At 44.2% G+C, this 27647-nt stretch overlaps 1 protein-coding gene across 1 annotated transcript in view; it reads right to left on the bottom strand.

Annotated features, from left to right (window-relative positions):
- The window catches only part of LOC135510731 (cGMP-specific 3',5'-cyclic phosphodiesterase-like), a 164711-nt gene that overhangs the window by 26762 nt on the left and 110302 nt on the right, over positions 1-27647 (bottom strand). The window contains 1 exon segment of the mRNA XM_064931896.1: positions 7241-7308. Within this exon segment, the coding sequence (XP_064787968.1) occupies positions 7241-7308 (68 nt within the window).

The raw sequence follows: 27647 nt of genomic DNA on the forward strand, positions 1-27647 counted from the left end.
AAGTGAGCCTATACAACACTCGGCCTCCCTTGCTAACCTTATAGCACAGTTTAATCGTGCAAATTTAAACATTGGCTGAATGCCATGACCGGGCGTTGGTCATTTTGCTGGAGCAATACCACAGGTTGTCTGGGGGACAACCTACCACGGTGATAACCCCTCAGCAACTCAGCTGTTATCAGCGCAGTCTCACCGCTTACTCCACCTTCTCGGGAGCCCCGCTTACCTCCCCCGGGAACGCTTCAATGGAAAGCTGAGCACCTGTCGGGCGTTTCTAGCTCAGTGTGCCCTCATCTTTGAGCTTCAGCCCTCCTCCTTCCCCAAGGATCGCTCCAAGATAGCCTACCTCATCACACTCACCTGGGAGGACTCTCACCTGGGCTACTGCTGTATGGAAACAGCCAGCCATATGCTTTAGTCTGGAGGGGTTCGTGGGAGAGGTGAAGAAGGCTTTGATGGTCCATTCTATGGGAGAGAAGCTGCCCGGAAGCTAATCCGACTGCAGCAGGACTCCCACAGAGTGGCAGACTATGCGGTGGTCAAGCGCTGTTTGATATGTTCCTGCACGGCATCTCGGAGGTGGTCAAGGACAAGCTTGCTGCTCGGGAGTTACCTACGGATCTCGATTCCCTCATCGCGTTGACCATGGGCGATTACAGAAACGACGGAGTGAAAGGAAATTTGATTTCGCTCACACGTCCAGGGATTCCAACTTGCCTCCGAGTCAACCCAGAAGTCCCCAATGGTCCTGTTGATGAAAGAAACCGAGGCTTCCTGATCGTTCCCCAAGAGTCGTCGAAGCTGGCCGAGTCACCGCTTCCCTAGCCTATGCAAGTAGGCAGAGCTGGGCTGTCGCCAGCGGAACGGCAATACAGGATCAACACGAAGAGGTGTCTGTATTGCGGGACTCTTGGTCATTTTGTGTCCTCTTTTCCGTTAAAAGACCAGGCTCACCGGTAGGAGTGAGTACTCTGTTGCGCCATATGGAGAACCTTTCTGCTTCCCTTGCTCGCACCCCTTTTCATGCCATTCTGCTGTGGGGAAACCAGTCTAAATCTCTCTCTTAAATCTCTCTCTCTCTTGACTCTAGGGCCGATGAGTTTGTTGGACGCTACACTGGCTTTCGAGCTGAACATCCCCACTCAGCCTCTCTCCATTCCCATGGATGTTAGTGCGCTGGAGGGGCACTCTATAGGCCGGGTCACTTATAATACCACTCCCATCAACCTACAGCTGTCAGGGAATCACAGTGAGACTATTCAAAGTCTCCTCAGATCACCATGGTTTTGGGATTCTCCTGGCTCCAGTGACACAATCCCCTCATCAACTGGTGCCATTATGGTCTGGAGTCCGTTCTGCCACGCCCATTGTCTGAAGTTAGTGCAACCTGCCCCGGGACGTCTTCCTGGGGGCTCGGAAGGTGCCCCGGACCTTTCCCCCAACCCCGCGGAGTACCAGGACCTCGGGGAGGTGTTCAGCAAGGCCCAGGCCACTTCGTTTCCACTGCACCAACCCTATGACTGCGAAATTGACCTTCTCCCTAGCAACTTTTATCGCCGCTTTATCTGGGGTTACAACACCCTGGCTTCCCCTGTCTGCACTCACCTCTACCAAGGTTCCGTTCACGTGGTCCTCTGCCGCTGACTGGGCGTTCCAGGACCTCAAACAGCACTTCACCACTGTTCCTGCATCCCTGCACCTTCTTCTCCCACTGCCTCAACGTCACGTGGAGGAACTACGATGTGGGGAATGGAGAGCTTCTCGTGATGAAGATGCCTTTGGAGGAATGGAGGCACTGGTTGGAAGGGGCAGAACATCTGTTCATTGTGTGGACCGACCACAAAAACCTGGAGTATCTCCGCACCGCCAAGCGCCTAAACTCCAGGCAAGCGAGATGAGCCCTGCTGTTTACCCGGTTCAACTTTTCCTACTCTTACCAGCCGGGGTCCAAGAACGTCAAGCCAGATGCCCTGTCTCGCCGCTATAGCCCCACCATCTTTCCCACCTCGTGCCTGGTGACAGCACTCAGTTTGGGTATAGGGAAACATGTCTGGGAGGTGCAGCGTTCCCAGATTAACCCTGGGGGGGCCCAAATAACCGGATGATTGTGCCTGATGCTGTCTGCTCCACGGTCCTGGAGTGGGCCCATTCCTCCAGGCTTGCCTGCCACCCGGGCTCCCGTCGGACCCTGGTCTTCATGCGACAACGCTTTTGGTGGCCTACTATGGTTACGGATGTCGCCGCGTTTGTCGCTGCCTGCATGTCTGTGCTCAGATCATGATATCAAGACTCCTCCGCAAGCTCCGGCTGGTGATCTGCAACAACTGCCTGTCCCTCACCGTCCCTGGTCCCACATATCCCTGGATTTCGTCACGGGTCTCCCCCGTCTGAGGGCAGCACGCTGCCTGCATGTCTGTGCTCAGATCATGATATCAAGACTCCTCCGGTTCCACCGGCTGGTGATCTGTAAAACCGCCTTTCCTGAAGGTTCGACCTCGGGGCAGGGGGTTCCAGTACATGGTTGACTGGGAGGGTTATGGGTTCCCACTTGGGACATTCTGGACGCAGGCCTCATCGCAGATTTCCAACACCCTGGTCAAACAGGTATGCGCCCAGGTAGGACGCCAGTTGGCACCCCTAGAGGTTTTTCAGAGTTCCCAGTTGTCTTGAAAGCACCATAAATCTTGAGAATGCTAGACTTTGATGACAAAGTTGTCACACCTACCTTGATTTGTTTCACTTGTCTTTGTGATTGTCTCCACCTACCTCCAGGTGTCACCCATCTTCCCCATTATCCCCTGTGTATTTATACCTGTGTTCTCTGTTTGTCTGTTGCCAGTTCGATTTGTTTCATCAAGCCTACCCGCGTTTCCCCCTTGTTCCTGTTTCTTGATTGTTCCTGTTTTCTAGTTTCCCTGTTTTTGACCTTTTCTGCCTGCCTGTCCTGTACCTTTGCCGCTCCCTATCTGGATTACTGACCTCTGCCTACCCTGACCCTGAGCCTGCCTGCCATCCTGTATCTTGCCCCACCTATCTGGATTACTGACCCCTGCCTGCCCTTAACCTGTCTTTTGCCTGCCCCTGTTGGATTAATAAACTGTTGTTAAGTCGGCATTGTCTGCATCTGGGTCTTACCTCAAACCTGATAAAAGTGTACTGTTCAAGTGAGCAAAGCACAACAAGGTGAGTCCAAAATTGTCTTGAATGCTACTGCATAAATGATGGAATATGCCAGGGAGATGTGTATACTATAGCTAAGAAAGTAATACTGTATAGTAAGCTGTTAGTAGCCCATGTGCCTCACCCTAATAATTTGGTCCATTTTCCCCTCTTAATTTTGCCTACTGTTCTGACTTGGTGGTGCACATGTAGCCTATAACCTGTTCTAAAGAAATGCAAGAAAAGCTTTCATTGTCTGCTTATATGCCCCCTTTATATTTATCATATGGTTCTGACTTGGTGTACAGGGAGAACACTGTAAGAATGGCCCATGTTCTGAATTCTGTTGCTGTACATTTCAAAAGTGCTGAACAAATAGTTATATTGACTACGTCCGTCCTAGCTTGCTCATTAACGTCTTCATTGAAATTACGGATCACCTCTTATCCGCTTGTCCTCCCCTTATGCCACAGTTTGTACATCTCAATTGTCAGTATAAACCACATTTGTTTAAGCAAGTCAGCTATATATCAGCTATGTATTTTTTAAAGGCAGTAAATGAGGCTGATTGAACTGTTTGGCTGCCAGACAAGGCTCCAGGAGAAGCAGTGGTAAGGTATTGGGACTGCTGTTGGGACAGCTTTATGTTGGCCGAAACAGTTTGTGTTGTTTGCCCCATCAAGATTGGCATGCTAAAATCGCCACTGTTACTTTGAGGTGTGTGTGAGAGTGATTGTGACTGTGCTGAACATCCTTAAAAAGATCACATCTGAGCTCTCGTTTCGCTAAATTAGCCATGATTAGATGGCACTAGAAACTAATGAGAGAGACAGAGCAGCTGGAGAATGTGATGGAATTGGCTGGAATGGTGCTGGACGTGTGTGTGGCGCATGTGTGTGTGTCTAGGCACAGTCTTTTGGCTAATTATCAGTGTTATCACATGCTGGCCTCAAAGCAACTTTTATATTAGGAACATCGAACCTAAAAAGGAAACTGTGAAACTTAATTTCAATATAAAGATACAATTAGTCTTTCAATCAAACAAATAACCCAGGAATTCTGTGGGTCAATGAATGAAAGAATCAGTCAAACAAAAACTACTAGAGATAATTATACAAAATCAGCTTCAATGAGTAATAGGATTGCATTGATTCAGAACAGGATTGAATTACCCTCTCCGTGACATTCCTCTTCTCCATGCTGTGCAGTTTCGGCCTCCTTCGCCCAGGGCTAATGTCAAGTGTGTGTGTGTGTGTGTGTGTGTGTGTGTGTGTGTGTGTGTGTGTGTGTGTGTGTGTGTGTGTGTGTGTGTGTGTGTGTGTGCGTGCGTGCGTGTTCCTAAAAAGCCTCCCACCGACAGTTGACCACTGAGTCAAAGCTAACATCCTGCTGTTAGCTGTATCCCATTTGGCATTGGCCCCGCGTGGTGGAGCGCTACAAATGACTGCCTCTTCAGCCAGGAGTGGTCCTACAGTACACACAGAACATCCTATTCGGCCCATTAGAAGATGTAAACAGAATAGAAAGCGTTTGGGTCGGCTGAGCCAGAATGTAAAAGAATGAGACACACTTTTGTAAAAAGCAACCGTGTCTGTTTCATCTCACTTCTGTCCCCCTGGAAGTCTCTCTGTGTCTTGCCTGGGAGCATGCTCTCTCTTGCTGTCTTTCTCCATTTCTGTCTCTCTCTCTAGGACAAGTGCACACTTTCAGACAGGCAGACAGACAGAAATACACACACACACAAAACATACACACCGACACCACCCCTCCCATCCTAATGCCCACGCTCCCGTCCACATACAATCCTATTGTAAATGGCTGTGAGATGAGTGTTAGTGAGATGGAGATAGAGATTGAAGTGAACAGTAGGTGCTCCGCTGCCTGGCTGGAGGGCTCCGAGACGTACGAGAACAAATCACAAATCTCCCCCCAGGATCAGGCTAAAGGGATTTACCTCCACTCTACATTTCAATGTAAGGCTTATTCATTTTTCCCCTGGCAGAAGACGAGCAGCTAACCGCTCTCTCTCCCCCTGTCATCTCGTCCTACCTCTCCCCCCCCCGTTAGAGAGATCTGATAATCTTACCCCCTCCCCCCATTCCAGATTTTTTTGTTGGTAGTTGGTGATGTATGAGCACACAAAAGCTTGTGTGGTATGAACCCATTTGGAGCACGAACCCATGACCTTTAGGTGATTGGGGCGGCAGGGTAGCCTAGTGGTTAGAGCGTTGGACTAGTAACTGGAAGGTTGCAAGTTCAAACCCCCGAGCTGACAAGGTACCAATCTGTCGTTCTGCCCCTGAACAGGCATTTAACCCACTGTTCCCAGGCCGTCATTGAAAATAAGAATGTGTTCTTAAACTGAGTTGCCTGGTTAAATAAAGGTAAAATAAAAAAAAATTGGGGTGGGAGGGTAGCCTAGTGGTTAGAGCGTTGGACTAGTAATCAAAAGGTTGCAAGTTCGAATCCCTGAGCTGACAAGGTACAAATCTGTCGTTCTGCCCCTGAACAGGCAGTTAACCCACTGTTAAGAATTTGTTCTTAACTGACTTGCCTGGTAAAATAAAGGTAAAAAAAATTCAATTGTGATCTATAGGTCACGTGCTCATACGGTCCCTACAGCACAGCTCCCTATGCCAATCAGCCAAAATTGTTTTTTTCCAATTTCTGTTCCATATAGACTGCAACCATATCATCTAAAGATATAACATTGCTATAACATACTATTGCCATTTTATTCTTTCAAACAAGAGCGGTTTAGCTGAGGTGAATTCAATTGAGTTCCAAGTTATTAGCCCCAGACCTAGCACGTAGAAAGAAGACATGACGTTGAAGGGTTGTTCACTGATTGTTATAATAAACAACACTTGACTTGCCATCTCCCACATAGACCCCCCACTGAATTGGACTCTGTAGCGTTGCTTATTGAGCCATGAACCTTAGCTACCCACATGTGCAACCAATACAGCCTGTCAAGCAGCATGACTAGCGCATAGATCTCGGCTGAGCCCTTGGCTTCCGACTTCAAAACAGCCGTGTCCGTGCGTGACGTGCGCTCGTAGGCCCATCTCTGAAAGCCTTCCAAAGGGGAAGAAAAATCTCCCTTCATCCTAATAGGTTGCTCCTAAACAGATTGTGACGGAGGAGCTGTCCAATGAGTCTTAAAAGGGGTTCTTAGAAAAGTTTTCAGCGTTCTTAGATCAGACCAGAAGTACTCCTCTAACAGGGAAAGGGCAGTAGCTCATGATCCGATGTCAAGGCTCTTGCCAAAGGGATGATGTGGGATTTTTCTTGAAAACACAAGAGACCTCAGAGGACCTTGAGTCAGATCTGTTAACGTCAGACAGGTCTCGACTAAACACCATAGCTAGGGGCAGGAGCTTTTCCTGACCATATGACCTTTAACCCGACGTGGGAAAAACTCCTGGCCCTACCCCCCACCCACATCTCACTACCCACACTCCCACCCATGTACAACCCTATTGAAAATGGATGTGAGTTAGTGAGACAGAGATAGATAGAGATTGAAGTGAACAGTAGGCGTTTTGCTGCCTGGCTGGAAGACTCCGAGACGTACAAGAACAAAATCACAAATCTTCCCGAAGGATCAGGCTAAAGGGATTTACCTTCCCTCCACATTTCAATGTAAGGCTCATTCATTTCCCCCTGGCAGAGGGCGAGCGGCTAACAGCTCTCACTCCGCCTCTCATCTCGTCCTCCCAATCATTCTACCTCTCCATCTCTCTTTCCTCCCCCCATTAGAGAGAGCTGATAAGCTCACCCCCATTCCAGATCTTTGGGATGCTCTCTTTACCTGACCCCCCTCTCTCAAAGGCCTACAAAGACAATCACTCAATACTTACTGTACAAATACACACCCAACTCGGTAGAGGTTACGATTGAGAATGAGTATTTCTCTCATTCAAAGCACTTTATGGCGCAACTCACGGCCCTCTGTCATCAGAGTAATATCACCCACCAGTGCGACACACGGCAGCCATATTTCTCATATTAGGCAGTATTGGGAGGAACAACCCGTTTCAAATTAGTCAGGTTTAACAGTTAGAGGTTATCGCCTTACCTTTTGGGGACGTCTATGGCCTCTCCCAGCTCCTCGTATTCCATGTGAAACACGCTGGAGAAGGAGTTCTGGAACACAGAACCACCACAGCGGTTATTTACCTTACAGCGGCCATTACTGACAGAGGGAGAGGAGGGAGCGAGAGAGAGAGACATGCCAGCCCAGCAGGCTTACAGCTAATGCTATTAGTCTCCAGTGACAGTACACACAAATTCAGCATAGCATAGACCTCAGAGAGAGAGAAAGAGAATGTTTGTATGTGTGTGTGTGTGTGTGCAGCGTGCACGTGTGTGTCAAGTAAAATGCAAGTAAAAATGTAGACTTCAGAGAGAGAGTGTATGTGAGTGTGTGTGTGTGTGTATCATGACATCTGTGTGAGAGTTTTCATTCAGGACATATCAGGTTTCCCGCTCCTATCCAAACGATAATAATTGAGGCACTGCCATCCCTACAATCCTCTTTCTACCCGCTCCCAAAGAAGAGAGGGAAGTTAATATATTACACATCAGGCCTTGCCAGAAGCCGAGTTTATTTCAGCATTCCAGGACTCACGGTTACTCCCTTATAGGGACTTGTTTTCAACCTGCACTCCCCTAGCAAAGGATCCATTTTCCATGTTTAATAGTCGGGAGGGTAAGACAGGATGTTTGGATTCTGAGTAAGTCATTCACATGACATTGATGGGGAGAAGTCGTGTTTGTTCGTGGGGGTGTCATTAGTTTACATTTTTATCCTGTCAGGGAATGTTTCCACCAAGTCCTATAGGTAACTCTTGGCTTTTGTCTTAGACATAGGGGTATATGCATCCATCTACACTACCGTTCTAAAGTTTGGGGTCACTTAGAAATGCCCTTGTTTTTAAAAGAAACACATTTTTTTGTCCATTAAAATAACATCAAATTGATCAGAAATACAGTGTGGACATTGTTGATGTTGAAATGACTATTGTAGCTGGAAACGGCAGATTTCTTATGGAATATCTACATAGGCGTACAGAGGCCCATTATCAGCAACCATCACTCCTGTGTTCCAATGGCACGTTGTGTTAGCTAATCCATATTTGTCATTTTAAAAGGCTAATTGATCATTAGAAAACCCTTTTCCAATTATGTTAGCACAGCTAAAAACTTGTTCTGATTAAAGAAGCAATAAAACTGGCCTTCTTTAGATGAGTTGAGCATCTGGAGCATCAGCATTTATGGGTTCGCTTACAGGCTCAAAATGGCCAGAAACAAAGACCTTTCTTCTGAAACTCGTCAGTCTATTCTTCTTCTGAGAAATGAAGGTTATTCCATGCGAGAAATTGCAAAGAAACTGAAGATCTGGTACAACGCTGTGTACTACTCACTTCACAGAACATTGCAAACTGGCTCTAACCAGAATAGAAAGAGAAGTGGGAGGCCCCGGTGCACAACTGAGCAAGAGGACAAGTACAAAAGAGTGTCTAGTTTAAGAAACAGATGCCTAAAAGTCCTCAACTGACAGGTTCATTAAATAGTACCCACAAAACACCAGTCTCAACGTCAACAGTGAAGAGGCGACTCCGGGATGCTGGCCTTCTAGGCAGAGTTCCTCTGTACAGTGTTCTTTTGTCCATCTTAATCTTTTATTTTTATTGGCCAGTCTGAGATATAGTTTTTTCTTTGTAACTCTGCCTAGAAGGCCAGCATCCCGGAGTCGCCTCTTCACTGTTGACGTTGAGACTGGTGTTTCAAAGTCAGTCAACGTAATTTGATGTTATTTTAATACACAAAAAATAGCTTTTCTTTAAAAAAAAGGACATTTCTAAGTGACCCCAAACTTTTGAACGGTTGTGTATGTCAGCAGAGTGTTCGGGTCGATTTTTAATGAGACATGTCATGCACACAGATGCACATTACATGTTAATGTTTTTAAATGTATGTCAATTGTAAAGTACAAAGCCCCAGTAAAACTAGCTGTCGCCATTGGCGTCGGCTAATGGGGATCCTAATATACTGAACAAAAATATAAACGCAACACGCAACAATTTCAAAGATTTTACTGAGTTACAGTTTACAGAAGGAAATCAGTCAACTTCAATAAATTCATTAGGCCCTAATATATGGATTTAACATGACTGGGCAGTGGCGTAGCCATGGGTGGGCCTGGGAGGAGCCAATTCTGTCAAATGATGTTGGAGGCAGCTTATGGTTGAGGAATGAACATTCAATTCTCTGGCAACAGCTCATTTGGACATTCCTACAGTCAGCATGCCAATTGCATGCTCCCTCAAAACTTGAGACATCTGTGGCATTGTGTTGTGTGACACAACTGCACATTTTAGAGTGGCCTTTTATTGTCCCCAGCACAAGGTGCGCCTGTGTAATGATCATGCTGTTTAATCAGCTTCTTGATATGCCACACCTGTCAGGTGGATGGACTATCTTGACAAAGGATCAAATGCTCACTAACAGAGATATAAACAATTTTGTACACAAAATTTGAGAGAAATAAGCTTTTTGTGTGTATGAAAAAATGAACTGGGATCTTTTATTTCAGCTCATGCAACATGAGACATGGGACCAGCGTTTATATTTTTGTTCAGTATAAATAAAAAATGTCTGTAATTGTTTGGCATAAAAACTAATCCAGGTTGTTTATAAAGGTCCATGTCAGGCAGATGAAACCCAGTCGCCTTATCTGAGCTGATCACTGACGTGATCTTCCTGTCTGGGTTGGTGCCCCCCCTTGGGTTGTACTGTGGTGGAGATCTTTGTGGGCTATACTTGGCCTTGTCTCAGGATGGTACGTTGGTGGTTGAAGATATCCCTCTAGTGGTGTGGGGCTGTGCTTTGACAAAGTGGGTGGGGTTATATCTTGCCTGTTTGGCCCTGTCCGGGGGTATAATCGGATGGGGCCACAGTGTCTCCTGACCCCTCCTGTCTCAGCCTCCAGTATTTATGCTGCAGTAGGTCATGTGTCGGAGGGCTAGGGTCAGTCTGTTATATCTGGAGTACTTCTCCTGTCTTATCCGGTGTCCTGTGTGAATTTAAGAATGCTCTCTCTAATTCTCTCTTTCTTTCTTTCTTTCTTTCTTTCTTTCTCTCCCTCTCTCGGAGGACCTGAGCCCCAGGACCATGCCTCAGGACTACCTGGCATGATGACTCCTTGCTGTCCCCAGTCCACCTGGCCGTGCTGCTGCTCCAGTTTCAACTGTTCTCCCTGCGGCTATGGAACCCTGACCTGTTCACCGGACGGGCTACCTGTCCGAGACCTGCTGTTTTCAACTCTCTAGAGACAGCAGGAGCGGTAGAGATACTCGTAATGATAGGCTATGTAAAGCCAACTGACATTTACAGCACAGGTGCTGACTTGTTGCACCCTCGACAACTACTGTGATTATTATTATTTGACCATGCTGGTCATTTATGAACATTTGAACATCTTGGCCATGTTCTGTTATAATCTCCACCCGGCACAGCCAGAAGAGGACTGGCCACCCCTCATAGCCTGGTTCCTCTCTAGGTTTCTTCCTAGGTTTTGGCCTTGCTAGGGAGTTTTTCCTAGCCACCATGCTTCTACACCTGTATTGCTTGCTGTTTGGGGTTTTAGGCTGGGTTTCTGTACAGCACTTTGAGATATCAGTTGATGTAAGAAGGGCTATATAAATACATTTGATTTGATTTGATCTGGCCTGGTTGGTTGTCACGTTCGTTATATAAATGAGTGGACCAAGGCACAGCGTGAGTAGAGTTTCACATTTTAAGTGAAACTTCAAAGCAACAAAGAATAAACGAACGTGCAGTATGTAGCGCACATAGGCACGAAACAAAACAATATCCCACAACGCAGGTGAGAAAAGAGCCACACTAAGTATGATCCCCAATTAGAGGCAACGATCATCAGCTGCCTCCAATTGGGAACCATACTCACACCAACATAGAAAATAAAACTTAGAAAACCCTCTAGTCACGCCCTGACCTAAAACACCATAGAGAACCCCGAGGGCTCTCTATGGTCAGGGCGTGACATTGGTTATATACTTACCATATCTGATACAGCTCTCGGTTGGATTCAAGTCAGTGTGCGACCCAAAAGAACACTGAGATGTATCTTTTTTTAAGAGGAGATTTTTAAAGGCAGGAGAGCATGCTGACCTCTCGTTTGGTGAAGCACGTCGGACCATATCAGATATCACATAAAACCACCCCAGCGTCGCCACTTCTAGGGGCTCAGTGGATAATGTTTAAAACTTCCCTCGACAAGTCACAGAACTTAGTTAATGAGGTATCGGAGCTCTGACTTGGCAAACGATTCAGATGCTTGTTTAAGGCTAGCTTTGTCATTTGCTGGAATTTACACAGAGGGACATTGTATGTCTTTGTTGAGTTTGTGCAAAGCTTTACATTGACATAAGCATATGGGCTTGTCAAACAGATAGACACTAAAAGCTTCCAAACTCATATTTCTAGAAAATGTATAGCTCTTCTAAGAAGCAATGTCTCTACGGTGAGGAAATCCAGATATTATTTATGGAAATTCTTGGTAAATTCATCCCTTTGTTGTTAGTATAAATGAGTGTTAGTATAAATGAGTGTTAAAGTGTTACTTTAACCCTTCACACTAATGGGAAATGGCCTACATGGATAAGGCTAAATTGAAATGTATTTCTTACAGAAGAAATATGAAAAACATGTGCATAAGTATGGTAGCAATTGAAAGAGAACATTTTGGAGATTATGGGAACATTTTTAGACCACATTTGAGGACATAATAGTTCACCTGACACAAGACTGAATCTTAACATTACAATAAAAGGTTCATTGTATGTGCATTTTACATTTACTGTACTTTTCGCCTCATTTGTTGATAACGAAATCTGAAAAAATACTCTGGATACATTCAGTAACCTGAACATGTTTGTGTTTACGCAATCCAGAAATGGGCCATTTATAACTCGAAATCTGAGTCAGGTGGGCATCATTTGAAAGCTTGTTCTATTGCCAACATGATCTTAGAGTGTTTGGCTTTCACAGGGCAATTCAGAGAAACAGATCGTAATTTTGATGCAAATAGAAATGAGTTTATGTTTGACCTTTCTTTGTGTAAGTCTCCACCCCCCTCCAGGTGTCGCCCATCTTCCCATTATCCCCTGTGTATTTACACCTGTGGTCTCTGTTTGTCTTTTGCCAGTTCGTCTTGTCTTGTTAGGTTTTTCCAGCGTTCTTTCCCACCTTCCTGTTTCTCTAAGTCTGTTTCCTAATTTTTTCCTGGGTTTTGACCATTCTGCCTACCTGGACCCCAAGCCAGCCTGCCGTCCTGTAATTACCTGACTTTGACCTGATTATGAACCTCTGCCTGCCCTGACCCCGAGCCTGCCGTCCTGTACCTGCCTGACTTTGACCTCATCACGAACCTCTGCTTGCCCTCAACCTGCCCTTTGCCTGCTCTGTTTCGAATAAATCTTCTGAGAACTGTACTATCCGCCTCCTGTGTCTGCATTGGAGTCATATTCTGAGTCGTGATAGTACGAACTGGCCATGACTGACCCAGCAGACGTGGACCAGCTCCGCAATGCCGTCTCCTCCCGGGGAGCCACCATTGGAAGACATGAGGAGTTACTTCAAGGTCTTATGGAATGATTCCAGAAATGCCTTCAACACATTGCTGGAACAATTCAGCAGATTGTCTGTGAGGCAGCCCGACACTACAGTAACCCCTCAGACTGTCAATTACCCCACTATCAGCGATGTTTCTCGCCAATCTACACCGGCTTCCCAAGAACCACGTTTACCTCCTCCGGAGCGTTACGCTGGAGATCCCGGATCCTGTCGTCCGTTTCTCTCCCAGTGTTCTCTCATTTTTGAGCTGCAGCCCTCTTAAATTCCCTGGGATTGCTCGAGGATAGCATACGTGATAACGCTGATGTCCGGGAAGGCTCTTGCCTAGGCTATGGCGGTGTGGGAGCAACAATCCACCGTTTGCCTGAGATTGGAGGAGTTTGTGGCGGAGGTACAGAAAGTGTTAGATTTTCCGTTGTCTGCGAGCAAGGCGCCTCGTAGTGTGGCAGACTACGCTGTGGATTTTCGCACGTTGGCGGGTGAGAGTGCCTGGAACCCAGAAGTCCTGTTTGACGCGTTCCTTCACCGGTTGTTGGATGTGATTAAAGACGAGCTCACAGTCCTGGAGCTGCCCCTGGACCACGACTCCGTCATAGCATCCATCCAGATCGATGGACGGCTACGGGAACGTAGGAGGGAGAGGGAGTCTGTTCCCTGTCGCCGACGGTCGTCCTCGATTTACACCTCGCCTCAGAGAAAACCCGTAAATCCCCAAACTCACATTTCTGAGTGGATCCGATGCCGGCCGAAGTCTCTTGGAGTTCACCGAGGGCTGTCGAATCGTCTCCTCCGGAGCCCATGCAACTGGGCAGGGCTAGATTGTCTCCTGCTGAGAGCTTACACAGACGTAACACCTAGAGCTGTCTGTATTGTGGAGCTATGGGAAATGCAGTTCCTGCCAATCGTATCTCCTCATGCACCCGTGGTTTTGGGGTTTTCCTGGCTCCAGAGGCACAATCCCCCGATTGACTGGGCTACTGGTTCTATCCTGGGTTGGAGCCCATTTTTCCATGGGCGTTGCCTGTAGTTAGCGCTGCCTGCCCTGGGATGTCTTCCTGCGGGCTTGGGAAAAGCCCTGGACCTCTCCGTCAGTCCCACGGAGTAGCAGGACCTCTGGGAGGTTTTTAGCAAGTCCCGTGCCACCACATTCTTGTGTTTTCCCACTCGGCTCAAGAACATGTCCTCCATGTCATACAAGTCCTCCAGCGTCTTCTGGGAAAAATGTGAATTCCATCGCTCCACCATCTCCTTCCTGGGGTATATCATAGCTGCAGGCAACATCCAGATGGATCCTGAAAAGGTGAGAGCGGTGGTGGATTGGCCGCAACCCACCTACAGAGTGCAGCTGCAACGCTTCCTGGGGTTTGCCAATTTCTATCACCGGTTCATCTGGGGCTACAGCACCCGGGCTTCCCCCTGTCAGCACTCACCTCTCCCAAGGTCCCGTTTATGTGGTCTCCAGCTGCAGACCAGGCGTTCTTGGACCTCAAAGACCAATTCACTACCGCCCCCATCCTAATCCATCCAGATCCGTCCCGGCAGTTTGTGGTGGAGGTCGACGCCTCGGACATCGGAGTGGGGGCTGTCCTGTCCCAGCGTTTTGCCCAAGACCAAAAACTGCAGCCTTGCGCTTTCCTCATTGGAGGAGTGTAGGCACTGGTTAGAAGGGGCTGAACACCCCTTTATAGTATGAACAGATCACAAGAACCTGGAATATCTCCATACCACCAAGCAACTCAAGCAAGCTCGATGGGGCCTGCTATTCACCTGATTTAACTTCACCATCTCCTATCGCCCGGGGTCTAAGAATGTGAAGCCGGATGTGCTGTCACGCCTCTATTGCCACACTGCTACACCATTGGACCCCAAGACCATCCTCCCTACCTCTTGTCTCGCGGCTGCACTCATCTTGGGTATAGAGAACCGGGTCCATGAGACCGGATGTTTGTCCCAGACTCTGCCCGTTCCTCAGTTCTGGAATGGGCACATTCCTCTCGACTGGCCTGCCATCCTGGCTCCCATCGGACCCTGGCCTTTGTACAACTATGTTTTTGGTGGCCCACCTTGGTTCCTGACATCACTGCATTCATCGCCGCCTGCACCGTGTGTTCCCAGAACAATACTTCTCGGCAAGCTCCAGCTGGCCTCCTTCAACCACTTCCCGTCCCTCAGCATCCCTGGTCACATATATCCCTGGACTTTGTCACTGATCTCCACCCGTCTGATGGCAACACAGTTATCCCTACCATGGTGGACCGGTGGACCGGTTTTCCAAAGCCGCCCACTTCATCCCTCTCCCCAAGCTGCCTTCCCCAAGCTGCCCTCAACTCATGGTGCAGCACCTCTTCAGGATCCATGGATTTCCGGTGGACATGGTCTCCAAACGGGGTCGTCAGTTCTCGTCCCAGTTCAGGAAGGCGTTCTACATGCTCATTGAGTTGTCGGTCAGCCTGTCCGGGTTCCAATCCCAACATCTTGAACAAGCAAGTCGTGTGGGTAGAGTATGCCCGCTACACCCTCCCTTGCTCAGCTACTGGTCTCTCACCTTTTGAGTGCTCCCTGGGATATCAGCCCCCACTCTTCCCGGAGCAAGAGGAAGAGGTCAGCATACTCTCGGCCTAGATGTTCGTCTGCCACTGTCGCCGTACCTGAAAGAGAGCCCAGTCGGCTCTTCTCAAGACCACCTCCAGGTATTGACGACAGACGGACTACCACCGGACCCGGCTCCTCGTTATCGTCTCGGGCAGAGGTTATGGCTTCCACATGGGAATCTGCCCCTCCGGGTAGAGTCCCGCAAACTGTCCCCCTGTTTTACTGGTCCTTTCCCCATCTCCAAGATCCTTAGCCCCTCTGCTGTTCGTCTTCTGTTGCACTGCACCCTCCGTATACATCCCACTTTTCATGTGTCTAGGATTAAACCTACGTCTCACAGCCCTTTGTCTCCTGTTTCTCTAGCTCTGTTTCCTAGTTTATCCCGGTTCTGACCAATCTGCCTGCCCTGACCTCGTGCCTGCCTGCCGTCCTGTACCTGCCTGACTCTGAACTGATCACGAACCTCTGTCTGCCCTCGACCTGCCCTTTGCCTGCCCCGTGTTTCTAATAAATCTTCTGAGACTCGTACTATCCGCCTCGCGTGTCTGCATCTGGGTCATATCCTGAGTCGTGAAATTTTCTTCACAATACACAAACATCATTCTGTTCAGAACAACCTAGGGTATGACACCATGCTATCTTGTAACTTGTACATCAAAGATAGTGATCATAAACGTTGACCCTGTATATGACACGAGTTTTAGGATATGGAAATGTGAAGTGCACATTTGGACTCCACAGGTAGAGGGAGTTTGACTTGCTTGTAAGACATCAAAGCTGTCAACGTCTCATCCTTCAAAATACGTAGAGCCCAATTAGAAGGAGGGGTGGGGGTAACTTTGTGTCGCGTGCAGTGCTCAAGTTCAGGACAGCTGTCAGTCCAAACCCATACATAGCTGTGAAGCGGAGACCCTGAGCTCTGATGTCATATATAGCATGTTACTGTGCAGCCACTGCCTTGCAATTTGAGAGAGAGAGAGAGAGACAGAGAGAGAGAGAAAGAGAGAGAGATGCAATAGAGAGAGAGATGCAATAGAGAGAGAGTGGCAACAGCGAGAGAGACAGAGAGAGAGAGAGAGAGGCGATAGAGAGAGAGGGGAGAGAGAGAGAGGCAATAGAGAGAGAGAGAGAGAGAGGCAATAGGGAGAGAGAGGGAGAGAGGCAATAGAGAGAGAGAGATGCAAGAGAGAGAGAGAGGCAATAGAGAGAGAGAGAGCTATGCAATAGCGAGAGAGAGAGGCAATAGAGAGAGAGAGAGATGCAATAGAGAGAGAGAGATGCAATAGAGAGAGAGAGGCAATAGAGAGAGAGAGAGAGAGAGAGAGAGAGAGATGCAATAGAGAGATAGAGAGAGATGCAATAGAGAGAGAGAGAGGCAATAGAGAGAGAGATGCAATCGAGAGAGAGAGAGATGCAATAGAGAGAGAGAGAGATGCAATAGAGAGAGAGACAGACAGAGAGAGAGAGAAAGAGATGCAATAGAGAGAGAGAGGCAATAGAGAGAGAGAGAGGCAATAGAGAGGCAATAGAGAGGCAATAGAGAGAGAGAGGGGCAATAGAGAGAAAGAGGCAATAGAGAGAGAGAGAGAGAGAGAGAGAGAGAGAGAGAGAGAGAGAGAGAGAAGAGAGAGAGAGAGAGAGAGAGAGAGAAGAAAGAAAAACAAGCTGGCTCCCTATTTGGGCCAGTTGCTGCAGTACTAATGAAGCTACAGTGACAAAACAACCTTTATGGCCCAAGCTCTAATCTTTGACCAACAAAAAGCTTATCTACTGTACCATCCTCCCTGAAATGCTTGGGTCAGTGTCCTTTCTGGGCTTGTTTAGATAAGACAACCCTCACAACCCTCATATATCCAAATAACAACTGAAGGATGATACTTGTTGTATATGCTATTAATACAGACTGTTTATGGACATAAGCATTATAGGCAAAATATAGTACATGGACTTAGGAAGTGTGTCTGTTTTTGATCACAGACTCATATCTTTGTCAGTTATCAATAACAATGACAGCTGCCTGTGAAATGTTACTCTAACTGTAATTAAGAGTAGGTCTGCTTCTAACGACTGTGGAAGATTAATGGCTCAGATGATTTCTGCTCGTTTGCTGGGTAAATATTATGGAGTTAGCGTCTTGGCCACAGCGTGCTGTGCAGTTGCAGTTGTTTGTCTTACTTGCACCCAAACATATGTCTACAGCACAAACATGCATACACACACGCACGCACGCACGCACACGCACACGCACACGCACACACACACACACACACACACACACACACACACACACACACACACACAAAAAACGAACAGAATAGGCGCAGCGAGATTGAGGAACTTTTACTAGAGGGCCACTCTTCTTTCAGTGGCATTGAAAACGTCCCCTTTCTCCCCCTTTGATTGTGACATTGACTCATTTCGACCAAAAAAAAACATTCCGCCTTGGACAGGAAAGCCTCAAGCCTCCTCCAGTAAACCCTGTCCTTTCTCCCTCACAGAAAACATATAAACACATCATAAGAGGAGAGAATGGGAGATCTCTGGGCGAGCGTTCTCCTCTCCGCCTTGCTCACTGCAATTAATCACACTCCTCGTCGTAGCTGAAAGTCCATATTCCAATTTAGTGAGCTTGGGGGGGGGGGTTGAAGTGGAGGGTAATGGAGTTTGTGTGTGTGAGAACGGTGAAAATCGGAGTGTGGGTGTGTGGGTGTGTGTGCGTACGTGTTTGTGCAAGCATGGGTGAGTGCGAATGTTGGCTTAAGTGATATTGGTGTGCATGCATTTTTGTGCTTGTGTGCTACTCAAAAAGCATTGTGATTGGCTGCTTGGCAGGGATAAATAAGGGGGTGATTCAGTGAGTGAGGCTGTGCCGCTACCTGTGGATCTGTTCTAAAGAACAGAAGGGTCAATATAAGTCCAGGTAGATGCTCTCCTTTCTCACACCCAGCTACACTGGGCTTCTTCAGAGCAACGAGGTGCTGGTGGATGGATGTCCTTTTTACCACCCTGTGTGTGTGTGTGTGTGTGTGTGTGTGTGTGTGTGTGTGTGTGTGTGTGTGTGTGTGTGTGTGTGTGTGTGTGTGTGTGTGTGTGTGTGTGTGTGTGTGTGTGTGTGTGTGTGTGTGTGTGTGTGTGTTTGCATGCGTGTACGTGTGTGAACGTTCATTCCTGTGTTTGTGTAACAGGGTAGGGGATAGGATAGAACAAGACAGGCAGATAGTGGTACAGTAACTTTCCATAGCCATCAGCAGTCACAATATTCTATGTACTAGTTTCCATAGTCACCAGCAGTCATATTACTATATGTCATAGTTCCATATCCACCAGCAGTCATATTACTCCATGTACTAGTTTCCACAGCCACAAGCAGTCACATTATTCTATGTACTAGTTTCCATAGCCACCAGCAGTCATATTACTATATGTACAAGATTCCATAGTCACCAGCAGTCATATTACTACATGTACAAGTTTCCATTGCCACCAGCAGTCACATAATTCTATGTACTAGTTCCCATAGCCACCAGCAGACATATTACTCTATGTACTAGTTTCCATAGTCACCAGCAGTCATATTACTATATGTACTAGTTTCCATAGTCACCAGCAGTCATATTACTATATGAAGTAGTTTCCATAGCCAACAGCAGTCATATTACTCTATGTACTAGTTTCCATAGTCACCAGTAGTCATATTACTCTATGTAATTGTTTCCATAGTCAGCAGCAGTTATATTACTATATGTACTCGTTTCCATAGCCACCAGCAGTCATATTACTATCTGTACTAGTTTCCAGTCACCAGCAGTCATATTACTCTATGTACTAGTTTCCATATTCACCAGTAGTCATATTACTATATGTACTAGTTTCCATAGTCAGCAGCAGTCAAATTACTCTATGTACTAGATCCATAGCCATCAGCAGTCATATTACTCTATGTACTAGTTTCCATAGCCACCAGCAGTCATATTACTCTATGTACCAGTTTCCATAGTCAGCAGCAGTTATATTATTATATGTGATAGTTTCCATAGCAACCAGCAGTCATAATACTCTGTGTACTAGTTGAAATAGTCACCAGCAGTCATATTACTCTATGTACTAGTTTCCATAGTCACCAGCAGTCAAATTACTCTATGTACTAGTTTCCAGTCACCAGCAGTCATATTACTATATGTACTCGTTTCCATAGCCACCAGCAGTCATGTTACTATCTGTACTAGTTTCCAGTCACCAGCAGTCATATTACTCTATGTACTAGTTTCCATAGTCACCAGTAGTCATATTACTATATGTACTAGTTTCCAAAGTCAGCAGCAGTTATATTATTATATGTACTAGTTTCCATAGCCGCCAGCAGTCATATTACTCTATGTACAAGTTTCCATAGCCATCAGCAGTAATATTACTCTATGTACTAGTTTCCATAGCCATCAGCAGTCATATTACTCTATGTACTAGTTTCCATAGCCACCAGCAGTCATATTACTCTATGTACCAGTTTCCATAGTCAGCAGCAGTTATATTATTATATGTACTAGTTTCCATAGAAACCAGCAGTCATAATACTCTGTGTACCAGTTGAAATAGTCACCAGCAGTCATATTACTCTATGTACTAGTTTCCATAGTCACCAGCAGTCAAATTACTCTATGTACTAGTTTCCAGTCACCAGCAGTCATATTACTATATGTACTCGTTTCCATAGCCACCAGCAGTCATGTTACTATCTGTACTAGTTTCCAGTCACCAGCAGTCATATTACTCTATGTACTAGTTTCCATAGTCACCAGTAGTCATATTACTATATGTACTAGTTTCCATAGTCAGCAGCAGTTATATTATTATATGTACTAGTTTCCATAGCCGCCAGCAGTCATATTACTCTATGTACAAGTTTCCATAGCCATCAGCAGTCATATTACTCTATGTACTAGTTTCCATAGCCATCAGCAGTCATATTACTCTATGTACTAGTTTCCATAGCTACCAGCAGTCATATTACTCTATGTACTAGTTTCCATAGCCACCAGCAGTCATATTACTCTATGTACCAGTTTCCATAGTCAGCAGCAGTTATATTATTATATGTACTAGTTTCCATAGCAACCAGCAGTCATATTACTCTATGTACTAGTTTCCATAGCCACGAGGAGTCACATGATTCTATGTACTAGTTTCCATAGTCACCAGCAGTCATATTACTATATGTACTAGTTTCCATAGTCACCAGCAGTCATATTACAAAATGTACTAGTTTACTTAGCCATCAGCAGTCATATTACTATATGTACTAGTTTCCATAGCTACCAGCAGTCATATTACTCTATGTACTAGTTTCCATAGCCACCAGCAGTCATATTACTCTATGTACAAGTTTCCATAGTCAGCAGCAGTTATATTATTATATGTACTAGTTTCCATAGTCACCAGCAGTCATATTACTATATGTACTAGTTTCCATAGTCACCAGCAGTCATATTACAAAATGTACTAGTTTCCTTAGCCATCAGCAGTCATATTACTATATGTACTAGTTTCCAAAGTCACCAGCAGTCATATTACAAAATGTACTCGTTTCCTTAGCCATCAGCAGTCATATTACTCTATGTACTAGTTTCCATAGTCATCAGCAGTCATATTACTATATGTACTAATTTCCAGTCACCAGCAGTCATATTACTCTATGTACTAGTTTCCATAGCCACCAGCAGTCATATTACTCTATGTACTAGTTTCCATAGCCATCAGCAGTCATATTACATTATGTACTAGTTTCCATAGCCACTAGGAGTCACATGATTCTATGTACTAGTTTCCATAGCCACAAGCAGTCAAATTACTCTATGTACTAGTTTCCATAGCTACCAGCAGTCATATTACTCTATGTACTAGTTTCCATAGCCACTAGGAGTCACATGATTCTATGTACTAGTTTCCATAGCCTGCCAGCTGTCATATTACTATATGTACTAGTTTCCATAGTCAGCAGCAGTTATATTATTATATGTACTAGTTTCCATAGCCGCCAGCAGTCATAAAACTATATGTACTAGTTTCCATAGCCGCCAGCAGTCATAAAACTATATGTACTAGTTTCCATAGCCGCCAGCAGTCATAAAACTATATGTACTAGTTTCCATAGCCTCCAGCAGTCATATAACTATATGTACTAGTTTCCATAGCCACCAGCAGTCATATCACTATATGTACTAGTTTCCATAGCCGCCAGCAGTCATATTACTATATGTACTAGTTTCCATAGTCAGCAGCAGTTATATTATTATATGTACTAGTTTCCATAGCCACCAGCAGTCAAATTACTCTATGTACTAGTTTCCATAGCTACCAGCAGTCATATTACTATATGTACTAGTTTCCATAGCCACTAGGAGTCACATGATTCTATGTACTAGTTTCCATAGTCACCAGCAGTCATATTACTGTATGTACTAGTTTCCATAGCCATCAGCAGTCATATTACTCTATGTACTACTTTCCATAGTCAGCAGCAGTTATATTATTATATGTACTAGTTTACATAGCCACCAGCAGTCAAATTACTCTATGTACTAGTTTCCATAGCTACCAGCAGTCATATTACTCTATGTACTAGTTTCCATAGCCATCAGCAGTCATATTACTCTATGTACTAGTTTCCATAGTCACCAGCAGTCATATTACTCTATGTACCAGTTTCCATAGTCAGCAGCAGTTATATTACTATATGTACTAGTTTCCATAGAAACCAGCAGTCATAATACTCTGTGTACCAGTTGAAATAGTCACCAGCAGTCATATTACTCTATGTACTAGTTTCCATAGTCACCAGCAGTCAAATTACTCTATGTACTAGTTTCCAGTCACCAGCAGTCATATTACTATATGAAGTAGTTTCCATAGCCACCAGAAGTCAAATTACTCTATATACTAGTTTCCATAGCCACCAGCAGTCATATTACTCTATGTACTAGTTTCCATAGTCACCAGTAGTCATATTACTATATGTACTAGTTTCCATAGTCAGCAGCAGTTATATTATTATATGTACTAGTTTCCATAGCCACCAGCAGTCATATTACTCTATGTACTATTTTCCATAGCCATCAGCAGTCATATTACTCTATGTACTAGTTTCCATAGCCATCAGCAGTCATATTACTCTATGTACTAGTTTCCATAGCTACCAGCAGTCATATTACTCTATGTACCAGTTTCCATAGTCAGCAGCAGTTATATTATTATATGTACTAGTTTCCATAGCAACCAGCAGTCATATTACTCTATGTACTAGTTTCCATAGCCACGAGGAGTCATATTCTATGTACTAGTTTCCATAGTCACCAGCAGTCATATTACTATATGTACTAGTTTCCATAGTCACCAGCAGTCATATTACTATATGTACTAGTTTCCATAGCTACCAGCAGTCATATTACTCTATGTACTAGTTTCCATAGCCACCAGCAGTCATATTACTCTATGTACAAGTTTCCATAGTCAGCAGCAGTTATATTATTATATGTACTAGTTTCCATAGTCACCAGCAGTCATATTACTATATGTACTAGTTTCCATAGTCACCAGCAGTCATATTACAAAATGTACTAGTTTCCTTAGCCATCAGCAGTCATATTACTCTATGTACTAGTTTCCATAGTCATCAGCAGTCATATTACTATATGTACTAATTTCCAGTCACCAGCAGTCATATTACTCTATGTACTAGTTTCCATAGCCACCAGCAGTCATATTACTCTATGTACTAGTTTCCATAGCCATCAGCAGTCATATTACATTATGTACTAGTTTCCATAGCCACTAGGAGTCACATGATTCTATGTACTAGTTTCCATAGCCACAAGCAGTCAAATTACTCTATGTACTAGTTTCCATAGCTACCAGCAGTCATATTACTATATGTACTAGTTTCCATAGCCACTAGGAGTCACATGATTCTATGTACTAGTTTCATAGCCTAGCTGTCATATTACTATATGTACTAGTTTCCATAGTCAGCAGCAGTCATATTACTATATGTACTAGTTTCCATAGCCTCCAGCAGTCATATAACTATATGTACTAGTTTCCATAGCCACCAGCAGTCATATCACTATATGTACTAGTTTCCATAGCCACCAGCAGTCATATTACTATATGTACTAGTTTCCATAGTCAGCAGCAGTTATATTATTATATGTACTAGTTTCCATAGCCACCAGCAGTCAAATTACTCTATGTACTAGTTTCCATAGCTACCAGCAGTCATATTACTATATGTACTAGTTTCCATAGCCACTAGGAGTCACATGATTCTATGTACTAGTTTCCATAGTCACCAGCAGTCATATTACTGTATGTACTAGTTTCCATAGCCATCAGCAGTCATATTACTCTATGTACTACTTTCCATAGTCAGCAGCAGTTATATTATTATATGTACTAGTTTCAATAGCCACCAGCAGTCAAATTACTCTACGTACTAGTTTCCATAGCTACCAGCAGTCATATTACTCTATGTACTAGTTTCCATAGCTACCAGCAGTCATATTACTCTATGTACTAGTTTCCATAGCCACCAGCAGTCATATTACTCTATGTACCAGTTTCCATAGTCAGCAGCAGTTATATTATTATATGTACTAGTTTCCATAGCAACCAGCAGTCATATTACTCTATGTACTAGTTTCCATAGCCACGAGGAGTCACATGATTCTATGTACTAGTTTCCATAGTCACCAGCAGTCATATTACTATATGTACTAGTTTCCATAGTCACCAGCAGTCATATTACTCTATGTACTAGTTTCCATAGCTACCAGCAGTCATATTACTCTATGTACTAGTTTCCATAGCTACCAGCAGTCATATTACTCTATGTACTAGTTTCCATAGCCACTAGGAGTCACATGATTATATGTACTAGTTTCCATAGCCGCCAGCAGTCATATTACTCTATGTACTAGTTTCCATAGCCACCAGCAGTCAAATTACTCTATGTACTAGTTTCCATAGCTAAAAGCAGTCATATTACTCTATGTACTAATTTCCATAGTCCCCAGCAGTCATATTACTCTATGTACTAGTTTCCATAGCCAATAACAGTCAAATTAGTCTATGTACACGATCCCAAAGCCACCAGCAGTCCTATTATTATATGTACTAGTTTCCATAGCTAAAAGCAGTCATATTACTCTATGTACTAGTTCCCATAGCCACCAGCAGTCACATTACTATATGTACTAGTTTCCATAGTCACCAGCAGTCATATTACTATATGTACAAGTTTCCATAGTCATCAGCATCATATTACTATATGAAGTAGTTTCCATAGACACCAGCAGTCATATTACTCTATGTACTTGTTTCCATAGTCACCAGCAGTCATGTTACTCTATGTACTAGTTTCCATTGCCACCAGCAGTCATATTACTCTGTGTACTAGTTTCCATAGCCATCAGCAGTCATATTACTCCATGCACTAGTTTCCATAGCCACCAGCAGACATATTACTCTATGTACTAGTTCCCATAGCCACCTGCAGTCATAATACTCTGTGTACTAGTCAAATAGTCACCAGCAGTCATATTACTATATGTACAAGTTTCCATAGTCATCAGCATCATATTACTATATGAAGTAGTTTCCATAGCCACCAGAAGTCAAATTACTCTATATACTAGTTTCCATAGCCACCAGCAGTCATATTACTCTATGTACTAGTTTCCATAGTCACCAGTAGTCATATTACTATATGTACTAGTTTCCAAAGCCGCCAGCAGTCATATTACTCTGTGTACTAGTTTCCATAGCCACCAGCAGTCATATTACTCCATGTACTAGTTTCCATAGCCACCAGCAGACATATTACTCTATGTACTAGTTTCCATAGCCACAAGCAGTCAAATTACTCTATGTACTAGTTTCCATAGCTGAAAGCAGTCATATTACTCTATGTACTAATTTCCATAGTCCCCAGCACTCATATTACTCTATGTACTAGTTTCCATAGCCACCAGCAGTCAAATTACTCTATGTACTAGTTTCCATAGCTAAAAGCAGTCATATTACTCTATGTACTAGTTTCCATAGCCACCAGCAGTCATATTACTCTATGTACTAGTTTCCATAGCCAACAACAGTCAAATTAGTCTATGTACCCGATCCCAAAGCCACCAGCAGTCCTATTATTATATGTACTAGTTTCCATAGCCACCAGCAGTCAAATTACTCTATGTACTAGTTCCCATAGCCACCAGCAGTCATATTACTATATGTACTAGTTTCCATAGTCACCAGCAGTCAGATTACTATATGTACAAGTTTCCATAGTCATCAGCATCATATTACTATATGAAGTAGTTTCCATAGCCACCAGAAGTCAAATTACTCTATGTACTAGTTTCCATAGCTACCAGCAGTCATATTACTCTATGTACTAGTTTCCATAGCCACTAGGAGTCACATGATTCTATGTACTAGTTTCCATAGTCACCAGCAGTCATATTACTGTATGTACTAGTTTCCATAGCCATCAGCAGTCATATTACTCTATGTACTAGTTTCCATAGTCACCAGCAGTCACATTACTGTATGTACTAGTTTCCATAGCCATCAGCAGTCATATTACTCTATGTACTACTTTCCATAGTCAGCAGCAGTTATATTATTATACGTACTAGTTTCCATAGCTACCAGCAGTCATATACTCTATGTACTAGTTTCCATAGCTACCAGCAGTCATATTACTCTATGTACTAGTTTCCATAGCCACCAGCAGTCATATTACTCTATGTACCAGTTTCCATAGTCAGCAGCAGTTATATTATTATATGTACTAGTTTCCATAAAAACCAGCAGTCATATTACTCTATGTACTAGTTTCCATAGCCACGAGGAGTCACATGATTCTATGTACTAGTTTCCATAGTCACCAGCAGTCATATTACTATATGTACTAGTTTCCATAGTCAGCAGCAGTCATATTATTATATGTACTAGTTTCCATAGCAACCAGCAGTCAAATTACTCTATGTACTTGTTTCCATAGCCACCAGAAGTCATATTACTCTGTGTACTAGTTTCCATAGCCATCAGCAGTCATATTACTCTATGTACTAGTTTCCATAGTCCCCAGCAGTCATATTACTCTATGTACTAGTTTCCATAGCCACCAGCAGTCAAATTACTCTATGTACTAGTTTCCATACCTAAAAGCAGTCATATTACTCTATGTACTAATTTCCATAGTCCCCAGCAGTCATATTACTCTATGTACTAGTTTCCATAGCCACCAGCAGTCATATTACTCTATGTACTAGTTTCCATAGTCACCAGCAGTCATATTACTCTATGTACTAGTTTCCATTGCCACCAGGAGTCATATTACTCCATGTACTAGTTTCCATAGCCACCAGCAGACATATTACTCTATGTACTAGTTTCCATAGCCACCTGCAGTCATAATACTCTGTGTACTAGTTTAAAGAGTCACCAGCAGTCATATTACTCTATGTACTAGTTTCCATAGTCACCAGCAGTCATATTACTCTATGTACTAGTTTCCATAGCACCAGCAGTCATATTACTCTATGTACTAGTTTCCATGTCACCAGCAGTCATGTTACTATATGTACTTCACCAGCAGTCATATTACCCTATGTACTAGTTTCCATAGTCCCCAGCAGTCATATTACTCTATGTACTAGTTTCCATAGTCACCAGCAGTCATATTACTATATGTACTAGTTTCCTGTCACCAGCAGTCATATTACTCTATAGTTCCCATAGTCACCAGCAGTCATATTACTATATGTACTAGTTTCCATAGTCACCAGCAGTCATATTACTCTATGTTCTAGTTTCCATAGTCACCAGCAGTCATATTACTATATGTACTAGTTTCCATAGTCACCAGCAGTCATATTACTCTATGTACTACTAGTTTCCATAGCCACCAGCAGTCATATTACTATATGTACTAGTTTCCATAGTCACCAGCAGTCATATTACTCTATGTACTAGTTTCCATAGTCCCCAGCAGTCAGTTTCCATACCAGCAGTCATATTACTATATGTACTAGTTTCCATAGCCACCAGCAGTCATATTACTATCTGTACTAGTTTCCAGTCACCAGCAGTCATATTACTCTATGTACTAGTTTCCATAGTCACCAGCAGTCATATTACTATATGTACTAGTTTCCATAGTCACCAGCAGTCATATTACT

This window comes from Oncorhynchus masou, chromosome 23 (assembly GCF_036934945.1).
Source record: "Oncorhynchus masou masou isolate Uvic2021 chromosome 23, UVic_Omas_1.1, whole genome shotgun sequence".
Taxonomy (NCBI): Eukaryota; Metazoa; Chordata; class Actinopteri; order Salmoniformes; family Salmonidae; genus Oncorhynchus; species Oncorhynchus masou.